At 38.4% G+C, this 12,655-nt stretch overlaps 1 protein-coding gene across 3 annotated transcripts in view; it reads right to left on the minus strand.

Moving 5' to 3' along the window:
* Positions 1 to 716: 716 nt before the first annotated feature.
* The window catches only part of parga (poly (ADP-ribose) glycohydrolase a), a 31,168-nt gene continuing 19,229 nt past the window's right edge, over positions 717 to 12,655 (minus strand). For 2 of the 3 annotated variants that reach the window (XM_015944754.3, XM_015944753.3), the window contains exons 13-18: positions 10,499 to 10,646; positions 6,133 to 6,211; positions 5,918 to 6,026; positions 5,720 to 5,825; positions 4,046 to 4,174; positions 717 to 1,556 (exon numbers count right to left, since the gene is read on the minus strand). In XM_015944754.3, coding sequence (XP_015800240.1) covers positions 1,384 to 1,556; positions 4,046 to 4,174; positions 5,720 to 5,825; positions 5,918 to 6,026; positions 6,133 to 6,211; positions 10,499 to 10,646 — 744 coding nt within the window. In that variant the 3' untranslated portion in view covers positions 717 to 1,383. Of the gene's footprint in view, positions 1,557 to 4,045; positions 4,175 to 5,530; positions 5,568 to 5,719; positions 5,826 to 5,917; positions 6,027 to 6,132; positions 6,212 to 10,498; positions 10,647 to 12,655 lie in introns of all 3 variants that reach the window. The other variant, XM_070542006.1, reaches the window with a different exon arrangement.

A 12,655-nucleotide genomic window follows, 5' to 3' on the forward strand; every position in this document is an offset into this window, starting at 1 on the left:
TATATACATATATATACATATATACATATATTCTTATATATATATATATATATATATACACACTAATAGATATAGATTATTGATAGATAAATCGATAGATCGATTGCTAGATAGATTGATCGATAATCAACAGTATGATACGAACATGTCCAAGAAATTAAACTTCACTTACAAAAACCTTGAGATCTTTTTTCTTGATTTATGTCCGCTGATGTGAGATCCATACAACCACATCTACTGAAATGAACCAATGAGTGACACCTCAAAAAGATTTAAATAAAAACATGAGATCCACAGATTGTTTTATCTCCATCGTTTAGTTTTAGATTGATTTCAACAAAAAATCAGTTTTTCAGGTTATGCTTTGAGAAATTACAATAAAAATAGCACAACCTAAAAACCTAAAGTACAGTTATGCAGCACATTTACAGCCTTAGTTTAAAACCAATCACTCAATAAATCATAATTGTTGGTAAGAAAATACTGTAAATGAAGAACAAACCCACATAAGGAAAAAATCCTAACAAAAATGATGATTCCTGTGCATTTCTTTTTGTTTCCCCATCTATACAGTAATAATAATGTGGTTACCACTAATTATATTTGATAACTTTACATTTTCTCTGAATATAAATTAAGGTCAACCTGAACTGACCGTAAATGTTCCATCTGAGATGGATTTAATAGCCGTGGAACGTGATTTTCCTCGTTTAAACAAACCAGAAAAATCATATATGTTGAACTTAAAACATCACAGAGGATACAAAAGAAATAGCAATATTTGGAGATTACTTGATAAATTAATGTTATCCATGCATAGACTACAGTATGGCATCATCTCTCTACACTGACACCACAGCCTGAGTACGGTCACCACAAACAACAAATCATCCAAAAGCAGGAGCAATGACCAAGTAGGACAAGATAACCTGGAAGGAATATCGTGTCTTCATCAATCCATCAATGGTGAAACATCACCGCAGTCATGCATACAATAAATATTTGGCCATTTTAAGTTTATCTTTTTATTTTTTTTATTCAAGATCAGATTTACATTAAATAGAGGCCGCTAACAGCAACAAGAGTTTACTATTGCTATAGGATCAGTTGTTGTGTCAAGCTATGAGGCTCCTGTAAAACTGTCAGCTTTAAAGGCAAAGTCCTGCTTTGGTAGTTTGTGAGTTGGAACCACAAACTTAAAGGGCGTGCGTGCGTGTGTGTGTGTGCGTGCGTGTGTGTGAGAGAGAGAGAGAAAGAGAGAGAGAGAGAGAGAGAGAGAGAGAGAGAGAGAGAGAGAGAGAGAGAGAGCATGGTACAGTTTGAGAACCTGGAATCTGTCTTACAGAAACACAAAGTGGAACAAAGTTCACAGCAGTCCTTCTGTTAGTGAGCATCTGATGACAAAGGCGACATCCCAGAATTCTGAGCGGGGCTGAACATTGCAGGACAGGAGACTTTACTGTAGATGAATTCATAGAGGCTGACGACAGGTCGACTTGTGTGGCAGTTTTTGCACATTTCATTGAAGTAGTGGTCAAAAAGGACGTACAGCTGGCCTGGAATAGGAAAAGAGAACAGTGATGAGCAGGACAGACAGGATGAGGATGAGATGCAGGGGTCAAGAGAAGGAAAATGTATGGATTGTGCAGTGTAGCGTACCAAATGGCCAAGTATTTCACCAAAATGACCAGAAGTTAACTTTTAAATTGAAGGCCAAACTTCTTCATACAGGTCAATCTGACACTGTGGTGCCAATATGAAGTCTATGAAATTAAGCAGATATTCTTAATTTATTCCGTGGTATGCCAGAACATCATCAAGGCTGCAAGAGACGCAGGACCTCTCATCTATCTGCTTTGAATAAAGTCCATCGTCCCTGGCTCATATAATGACTTTAAAACTTCATATAATCATATTTTGTTGAAATGACAATTTGTTTAAACCCAAAATGTTTTAATAATGTGTCCTACTTTATATTAATGGTTAAAATGAATGTTTCCTGTAATGACTCATTCCAGATCTGAAATTACACCAGATTAGTATTTGTTGATTTGAATCATTTAATCTATCGGTGTGAACACAGTAATATCATCATATTATCATTAATGGTTAAACATTTGTGCTTCACATAATCTAACATTTTAACTTCAAACTAAGAAAAATCTCTTAGTATCTGAGTGAAGGAGTTATTTCCTGAGGTATTTTGGTAACGCCTTTAAACTTATCACATTCTGATTTGTCTAAATTTGTCAACAATTGTTAATAAAGGCTAGGTCACATCCTGATCTAGCCAGTTCTCAGCCGCCTCCCGGTTCGGCCGACCGGGTGAGCAAGCATTTGGAACCACTCTCTCTTTTGACTCAAACTCAAGCCTCTTTGCCACGCTTGTGAGTGGTATCAGATGCAAAATAGATACGACAGCTTCCTGCTGTCACCTGGAGGGTATCTCAGAGCAGACGGGTCATACTCAGAACTGAACTACGGGTTCCATTACCCAGAGGTCCACGCTACCGGCAGATTGTCCATACCAACCTCTTGACTCCCTGGATCCCACGAGGGCCTTCGACACAAAGAGTTTATAGATTGGCACACTGGTGTCGGATGGTTTTATGACTAATTGATAGCTTGATAAACCATACAGTGAAACAGATTTTACAACCCAGACATCACAAGATCTCTCAGATACTTAATAAGGTTTTGCTACATAAACATATACATTTCATTCATTGTCTGTTATCTTGTACAACTATTATTCATAATTTGTCATGTATAATCATTAGTTTAGAAAGACAGAGTGAATTGATTTTTTATAAACTATGTCCTTAACTCTAATATGAGGTGTGTGTTCCCTGAATAGTCCAAAGAACCTAAGGTAATATTAAATGAAATATTCAAAGGCCAATCAGATTGATAATTCATATTTATATGGAATATCACAGCTTATTGATCATTTAACAAAATTGTGGCCAATCCATCGTGCTACAGTGGAAAACATAAAATTTGGGCAAAAGAAACTAAACACACGAACAGGCTGACAAACAAAGAAGTAAAGACTAAAACTATACCGGGGGGGGGGGGGGGGGGGGGGGATGTAAGTGAGTTTGGGATCATTTATAAATCACATACACGCACATGCCATAGCTTTTTTCTCCCCTTTGTAGCTCCACTTTAGGAAATGGATGGCTAGAGGGGCATTTCTCTGAAAGGCTTCAATAAATGTCAGGAAAAGAAAAATGAAGAGAGGGGGAGGGGAGAGGCAAGGCTGGGGTCAGTTCAGGCAGTAATCTACTCTACAGCTATGGCAGGGAAGGAAGCTATGGTTCATGAGGTGGAATCACTTGCATTCTGTTATTTCTATAGACACTGTCTCTGTATTCATGTCCACACGCATGACCTGTGTGCGGTGTAAAAGCCCTGAAGGATTCCCATTTCTAACATGGCTGATACGATTATTTTTAGAGCATTTGCGTATTGTCTTTGGCACAATGTTGGTCAGCAGGGGAGTGAAAAGCTGCGATCATCTGGGATCTGTGGTTTGGACAAAAGAAACCAAAGCTGACATGGATCTGGTTATTTACACCAAGAAAAAGCTCCATACAGTAATAACAGGGAAACATGGTGCTGTTTGATGTGGTAGAGTTGCCTTGCTTTTTGTGACACTGGAAGAACTCAACATTTCAGGAATTAAGTGAATTCAAAGATGAAAACCTTCCTGAAACCTGTAAAAAAGATGCAATGAACTTCTAGGTGTCTACAGGATAATTAGATTTTTCACTAAATCTGGGCGAGAAAGTCTATTTAGAGCAACAACAAAAAAACATTTCTGGCAGATAAACTGAGGAAATGAAATTCATAAAAAAATAATATATAACAACATAAGAAACTTAAATGACAACTTGGACGTATTCTCCTTATTTCAATACATTGTTGAAGTATCGGATAGGGATTCGGTATCAAAAAAATCAAATGGTCTAGACTCGGATTGGAGTCAAAACAATATGATTAGAAGATCCCCAATTGTAAATATTTTTGTTGTGTGTCTTACCAACAGTGACTTGTCTCTCAGTGAGAAAAGTGTGCATCTCATGGACATCTCTCATGAGCTGAGCATCTCCAAATGTAAAGTATGCTACATCTCTCCCAGCCTCTGCGGCCGCCATCATCTGAATCAGAGCTGAAAAGAAAAGAAGTGGCAGGCTAAAGGGAAATATATCCAACATTATTCACATGCATTAGCATCATTAGCTTCAGAATTTGACTATAAAGACATCATTGACCAGTGAAACTCATGTCAAACTAAGTAATTGGTCAATCAACAAGATAAGGTATTGTTTCAAGTAGAAATTAAATGAGCAGTAAAAGCTATTTGTTTCAGAAGAGTAAATAATATCCCGCTGCTAGAACAGCCTCATTAACAGCACTCAATCTTTGAGTCTATGGAAAATGAGCTCTCAGAGCTTTTAAATATTTAAAATAGTCATTAGAGATTTTTGCCCGATAAGCATACAAGATATACAACTCATTTGCAAAATGTTTTTAATATCCACAACAACTCTGTGTTACGTAGCTCACATATCTCAGGTCAGCTTGAGGAATTGTATGTAAAATACAGTTACAGTTAAAATACCAGCTCAAGCTGTTCCAGGGATTACAGGGTACTTTATATTTTCTGTTTACCAAAAAATGTATGCACAGTAGGGCTGAACAGTACATCGCAAATGTATCGCCATCGTGACACTGGCAGGCGCTACATGATTTTCGCAAAGAACAAAAATCACTGCAATGAATGGCCAGCTCAAATGTTTGCTACACATAAAGCATTTTGTCAATCAAACGGAAGCGTGACATTTTTGACAAATCAAACACAATTCTTCACCTGATTGAATTCTTCCAATCAGGTATGTTAGATACACACCCCCTAGGTGGACCACACTTCTTTGGATGGTTAGCAAACACCTGAGTTAGCTTTGTTCTGATCTTTCTGCTGATTCTGTTTTTCCAGGATCAACTGATTGCTTTTTCTTGTTCGTTTTTTTTTCTTCCCCTTTCTTCACATCTTTTCATTACAATTTTTGCTTTTCCTATTTCTTTATATTTTTTTGTAATTTTTGATTTTAATTTCTTTGTTTTTGATTTTTTTGTACTAATGTTAATTATTTGTTTGATTATTGCAAGTCATATCATCATCACAATATTAATTGCTGTTATCACGCATTGTCTAAAGCGTGCAGCCCTAATGCAAAGTAACTCTAATTTTATGTTAGATTTGTTGGAAATATGCGATATGTTGCTTAGATTTGTGTTCCAGTACAACACAGTCCCATCATGTCAATGGCAATAATGTCCCCTATGCATTCAAGCAGACAGCATACACCCTCTGTTTATGAAAAGTAATGTTGTGTAAGCCCACAGAGTAATGTATCAGCTGAAATTTATGGCGTCCCTTTTCAATAATCAATCACTGGACGAGGTATGGGAGACTGGCTCATTGGGATAGCTCCTAAATGACTAAACAGGGTTTGAGACATACCAGCATCTGTGCGTCTCTTCAGCAGGAGCGCCGATGACTGGACAAGCATAACAAATGAGTGGATGATCATGTCTGAGTTACAAACATTTTCTGCTAATTAAGAATCCAAAGTATTCTGATGTACAGGTTTACACTCCAGTTTTTTATGTAAAATTATTGTTTTCTTTGCACTTTGTCTACCAAAGGTACCTTTGAGTCTTGTGTCGCCACCAAAAGCTCCACAGCCCCAGTTGCCTGTAGCTACCGCAGAGAGGTGCTTGACGTTAGCGTTGTTTCTATAGAATCCACAATACGCCTGGAAAAAATAATGCATAGTTGTAAAGTTTTGGCCAATTTTTCTTCCACTTCTGAGTCCTATATGAGTCACAACTGGTGGATTTTTCTCACCTTATTTAGCTCTCTGGTTATCTTTTCAGGAAGAAACTGCTCTAGAAAGTGTCTGTATCTAAGAGCATCAATGGCCACAATCTCTGTACACCTCCTCTGCCAGTCATCCCTGAAAATAAAACAAAAACAGAGCATCTGATTTCAACTCTAACACTTTTTCCTTTTACAAGAGAGTAAGTCAAATGTTTTAATTCGTCATGGGAACAGAAAAATACCTGGGTGTCTCATCTTTGTAGCTCTCCACCCATTTGTAACTCTCAGCATAACCAGAATATTTGCTGTACTGTTCAGATCCTGAGGGGACAGGAAAGACAAAGCCAGGGGGTGGCATTATGTTATTCAGCGCCCAGCAGTCGGAGCACACAGCGGGTCTAAATCTGTTTCAGCGCCTTATTTCCTAAATCAGATTTAGTGCTTTCTATGCTCCCCATGTGAGTATACAGTATCGGCTTCTATTGGATAAACCCCATTGATTTAATAAGTAATCTGCTTTAGGCTTTGAAATTAAAAGCTTCTAGCCACAATAAGAATAGATGTGAATAGTGCACAAAAGTGCAGAGTAGTGCAGAATAATTCAACCATAGTTACGCCTGTAAAACATTTATCAAATGTGATAAACCGTAAATTATTTTATTGGCAAGAATTGATTTTTTAAATTTTTTTTTAAATCTATTGTTATCAGCTCAGTGTTACAAATGCAAAATTTTGTCTCTTGTGATGTAATTTTGTTCTGGAAACTCAAAACTTCATGCATATAATGTTGTGACTCTCCACTGCCAGGATAAAAGCTTCATCATCCATGTTGAATAACAAACCAATGCTCTCCTTGAAAGATGCAGCAAGCAAATGAGCTCTTCGGTTACCGTAAAGACGTAACGTTCAAGCTATCGCAACTCTGCATTTGTCCATCCAATCTATCCATCCATTTTCATCCTCTTATTTGGGGTCGGGTCGCAGTGGCAGCAGCCTAAGCAGAGATCCAGACTTCCGAGGGGATCCCAAGGCGTTCACAGGCCAGCCGAGAAACATAGTACCTCCAGCTTGTCCTGGGTCTTCCTTTGGGTCTCCTCCCAAATGGATAGGCTCGGAAAACCTCACCAGGGACACTTCCAGGTTGTCGTTGCATTTTGTACGCATCCTAACCAGATGCCTGAGCCACCTCAACTGGCTGCTCTCATTGCAGAGGAGCAATAGATGAACAGCACCAGTTACAAACAAACTCTCACCCGGAAAAAGTACGACTGTCGGCAATGCAGACCAGTCATACTGGGACCCAACAGCCCGTATCAAGGGGCCTGGTACCCCACACTCCAGGAGTACTCTGCATTTGTCTTTATTTTCAAATCTACTGGACGCTTTGCACTAACAGTTTATGTAAGAATCTGTTTATCTCAATGTTGACTGCAGAGCTCGATGCATTCTGAGAGCACGGTGCTTCAAAACTAGAACCCAAGCCTGTCTTCAGCCGCACATTAACACTGTTCTGGAGGCATCTGAGAGGTGCCATGTTTTTTTTTTTGTGTGTGTATACTGAGCCAATACCATAACATGCTGCTCATACATCTGGTGTAAAGTTATGTTATGAGTAATTTTCTTTCAATACATTTTGCTCAAAGTATTGCTAGTAGAGAGGAGAAAATTATATTTCAGTTGAAAATGAATAGAAAGATTTGACAACCAGAACATTACATTTCAAGTATTTTTTTAAAGAACGAATAAAAATACAGCTAATATTTGAACTTTCACTAGTAATGACATTTCTAGTAGTTTCCACTTTCACATCTAAATGTGTCTTATCCTCACAGAGTTCAACAAGGACTTCAGGTAAGTTGGACAAATTAGAAATATGCATTTATGTTGTTCTCGTTATATAGAGCCTGAATTATGTTAATGTATATCAAAGATGATAAACATTGCAGATTTCCAACAGGATAAGGTCTATAAAGGAAACATTCAAATGCACCTTTTTCTCTGTCTCTCAGTCTGCAGTGACAAAATTGATCCAGAACAATAAATAAACACTCTACTAAGAATTTGAAAAACCGCCAACAGCACCCACTGCTTTCAGGAGAATTATATGAGTTATTCTTAGTGTGTTTGTATTGATTGTACTAAAAATTTATTCTCCCACCTATTTGTCCAACTGGTAAAGTTGGAGAATTATGACAGTTCTTTCTCTGCTTGGAGCTGCTGATATTTTAAAGAGGGCCAAATGGAGTTCACACCAGCAACTAAAGTATTGAAAGAAAAAAAAACTAAGCAACTATGATTTCAAGAATCCAATGGATTTTTGTTCAAGGAATAACTTAATTGCATGTTTACAGCATTTGAAATTAAAATGTGCTCATTGTGCACATCTGACACCCCTCCCAAATAAAAATGCATGAATGGGTGTGTCTAAACTTTTAACTGGAGTCAGATGTATGGCATGATGTACTACTTACTCTATGTGACGTGAAATACTATAAAACATATCAGGTACTTCTCTGGGAAAAGTAAACCCTGAAGAGTTTTTAATGTTGTTATTTTCCAGCACGAAAACTAGTACTCAAAATCTTTTTTTCTGCAAATAGACCCAATTACGATTAAGTAAAAAAAAAAACAACAACACACATTTACGGTACAAGTCACTGCAACACTGCAAACTCATCCAGTTAGGGGGCTTTCTAAAACGCAAGCGACCTCTAACTATTAGGAACAGGCTATCTATATCACTCCATCCATCAATGGAACTGACCTCCTCCCTCACCTTAAACCAATTTCATCTGGCAAATATCCATGACAGCATCCTGCCATACCAGCTTCCATCACTCGATTACATCAGAAATCTCTACCTTCCGATCTAAAACCTCCCCCTGGACACGCACATTTACATTTTATCTTTCAAGTAACGTCAAGCTTAAGTTTTAAATGCACTTGAGGACTCACGTTAAGAAGCAACAGAGACCAACATAAAGAGAGACAAGCGTTTAAGAGGAAACACTGCTTACGTGCAGAGAATATTCTTAAGGTTTTAATGAATCTATGGCGCAATGGGCTCATTCCATTAGTGGAGCGATGACCTGAGTTGGGCAATAAATTCCTTTCTGTCCAAATGTAATAATGTTAAGTGGACAGGAAGAGGAGGGGGGACAAAGAAGGGAGGCGAATAATGGAAGGGAAGAAGAGGGACAGTGACTTACCAATGAAGGTCACTTTGGAGATACGTGAGACAACTTGGCGTCATGTGAAACGGACGTCAATGAGTAAAGAGTTGATTTTTACATGGTGTGTTTCTTAATGGGAATCACCAACACAGATGAGAGGTTCGTAAAGCTCTAGTTTACTCATTTTTATTGTTGACACACCAACTACAGCGGCGCAAATCAGTGAAAGAGGTCCAAGATCCTGGTCTAATCACTTTCATGTATCAGGCATTCTTTCAGATGAAAGCACGTTCAAAGAACTCTCCACCAAGAGAATCCATAAAATCATTTCTTGAGTTCTGAATTGACACACAGCTAAGTTATAATACATGTTTTCATTTCAAAGACCAGAGAACATCAAACAGGATAACGATGCTTCTTGTGTCAGTCCAAAGTTTATTTTTTTCACTGGGAGATGCAAGCAACAGGGTATATGTGTTTAAATGTTGGCCTCGCCTAATAAATATCTACAAAATAAATTTTATGTGGGCAGTTCTGCTTGGGAAAAATTAAAGAATAAATATGATCTAAAACAAATTATGTGAATCTAGTCCATTACCCGATGAAGAACACGCCCCCACACATTTTCCAGCTGGGGGGCAAAAACCTACATGTATCCTGGTGGTCATCACAGAAAATAACTGAGAAACACAATATAGTCTAAGGTAAAAATTAGAAAGCACAAAAACATTTATGAAGAAAAAAATTTGTTGAGTAAACCGCATAAATAAAACAGCAAAAGTCAAGGGTGCTTTGATTTCATGTAAATTACAATATAAATGTATATATATGTAAGTGTGTGTATGTGTGTGTGTGTGTAACAGAGAGAGAGAGAGAGAGATAGAGAGAGAGAGAGAGAGAGAGAGAGAGTGTGTGTGTATGTGTGTGTGTGTGTGTGTGTGTGTGTGTGTGTGTGTGTGTGTGTGTAACAGAGAGAGAGAGAGATAGAGATAGAGAGAGAGAGAGAGAGAGAGAGAGAGTGTGTGTGTGTGTGTGTGTATTTGTAACAGACAGAGAGCGAGAGAGAGAGAGAGAGAGAGAGAGAGAGAGAGAGAGAGAGAGTGTGTGTGTGTGTGTGTGTGTGTGTGTGTGTGTGTGTGTGTGTGTGTGTGTGTGTACGTGTGTGTAAGTGTGTGTGTGTGTGTGTGTGTGTGTGTGTTTGTAACAGACACAGAGAGAGAGAGAGAGAGAGAGAGAGAGAGAGAGAGTGTGTGTGTGTGTGTGTTTGTAACAGAGAGAGAGAGAGAGAGAGAGAGAGAGAGAGAGAGAGAGAGAGAGAGAGAGAGAGAGAGAGTGTGTGTGTGTGTGTGTTTGTAACAGAGAGAGAGAGAGAGAGAGAGAGAGAGAGAGAGAGAGAGAGAGAGAGAGAGAGAGAGAAAGGAAAAAGACTAAACACCTGTGATGATGAGGCATTCGTTGTGTTCGAGAGCTTCAGTGAAGAGGCGAGAAACAATGAGTTCAGGGTTGATGAGGAACCTGATTTCTTCCTGGACCAGTCCGTGTCCTGTGACCCCACCACCTACAAACCTGTTTGCAAAGTCCACCTAAAGAAAAAAAAAAAATAAAGATGATGCAGGCATGTTGAGTGTGACCACAAACTCTGGCGTAAAGATGAGCATTATTTCAGTTAAGATGAGCACAACTGTGAGGTGCTGTTAACAGTCCCTCCCAATATTTGAACAAACAACTGTTATTTTCTCATCATGCATGAGCCACAATACGCATTAGATGAAGATAAATGTCTAAGAATAACAACAATTGTTCCTGTCATGACAAAACACAAACAAGTCCACAATTAACAAAGCACAGAGCAGCTGTGCAGAATCCAAATGATTGACAGACCCTGCAGTCAATACTCAGCGCTGGTCCACAAGGAAAAAAGAAACCCCACTGAGTGTATTTAAATTAATGAATGGTACATCCTTACATCTCTGAGCTGCTGACTCCCCATGTTCCAACCAGAACCATGGTTCTAGTTTCCAGGCCCTGTCCATCATTCCAAGATCTTGTCTTGGTGACATGGCCTTAATGGAATTATGGAATAGCCTGCCCTTGCATTTAAGGACCGCTCACAGTCTTGAGCATTTTAAATCTTTACTGAAGACAAATCTTTTTATTCTGGCTTTTAATGTGAGTTGACTCGGGCATTTGAGTTTTCTTTTAAATCGATTTTAGCTTATTTGTTCTTACTATTTTTTTGTGCGTCTTGTTTTTATTTTAGTCCTTTACTGTTTTTATTGCTTATGTTTTATTGTACAGAACTTTGAGGCTGTGTGAACTGTTAAAAATGTACTATAGAAATAAACTTTGACCTTTGTTAATCCTCAGTATTTTTTTTTACATATGAGGTTTGTTGTAGAGTTGCCACAAATTATTAATATGATAACTGCTAGACACCAGTTATTTTGGAAACTAGTCAACTAATCAGATTATGTGTAAATGGTAGCTAATTCAATCATCATGCAGCTGTTACATAGTGTTAAAAAACATTAGTGTTTGTAACATTCCAGTAAACACATGACACACATATGCTAAAGGTAATGAAATCGCAATCACTACTTTTATTATTAAGGCTATCAATATCGGCAAGTAGCTCAGTGTTGATGTTAGGATTAGCAGCTGGCAGATTAGCTTCCAGAGGCAAAGTTAAAGTCCCATAGATGTCACACACACTGGAGTGTGGTGAAAACTGTCCTCCGCATTCGACCCATCTCCATGGGGAGCCGAGAGCTGCAGACACTCTGAAACTATTTGGTGGTTTAACCCCCAATCCCACCCCTTAAAGCTGAGTGTCAAGCAGGGAGGCATTGGGTCCCATTTTTTAAAAGTCAAAGAAAACAGATAAATCCTCACTGCAACTGCAAAGTAGTTCATCTGTGTCCTTAATTATTTCTTTATTTATTATTATAATGATCGCGGGTTGAGATGCCTGAATCAGAATGGGGAAAAAAGCATGACTCTGTGGATTTAAAAATACACAATGATGAATGTTTATAAAACCCATCTTCTCCAATTAACAAATACTTAGCCACAAGGACTTACCATGAACTAAATGAGCCTCACAAACTGTTGCTGCAGCAGTCCTGGCTTTCTTCTGGGTCGCTTCCTATCATCTCTTTCATATTTTACAGTCGTTTTACGGAGGAAATTCCAATAAAACTTTTTATCATGCGTCCCACGGGCCGAACAACCAACCACACAGCAAGAATGATCCATTTGCTTTGCTAAATCCTCTTCAAACGTGCAAAACAACCGAATTATAGGCAAAATATGTTGTTTCTTGCCACACACTACCATCATGCAATGCAAGAAACACAAACATTGACGTCACAAAAGATCCTCCTACAGGAAACAACTTCTGGGCTGCTCCATTTACCAGTTAATATACTGCCCACCACTGTGGATCTTTTTGCAGGCCGGTGTTGAGTTACAAAGGCAGATGCTGCAGCATTTTGTCACAGGTTGCAAACAAAGACTATGTCCATTTTCAGATTTTTTTAAAGGGAGAAAAACAGACAACCCTCTAGTGGCTGAAAAGGAAATCTGTTTCCTT

The sequence above is a fragment of the Nothobranchius furzeri genome, chromosome 12, assembly GCF_043380555.1.
Source record: "Nothobranchius furzeri strain GRZ-AD chromosome 12, NfurGRZ-RIMD1, whole genome shotgun sequence".
Taxonomy (NCBI): Eukaryota; Metazoa; Chordata; class Actinopteri; order Cyprinodontiformes; family Nothobranchiidae; genus Nothobranchius; species Nothobranchius furzeri.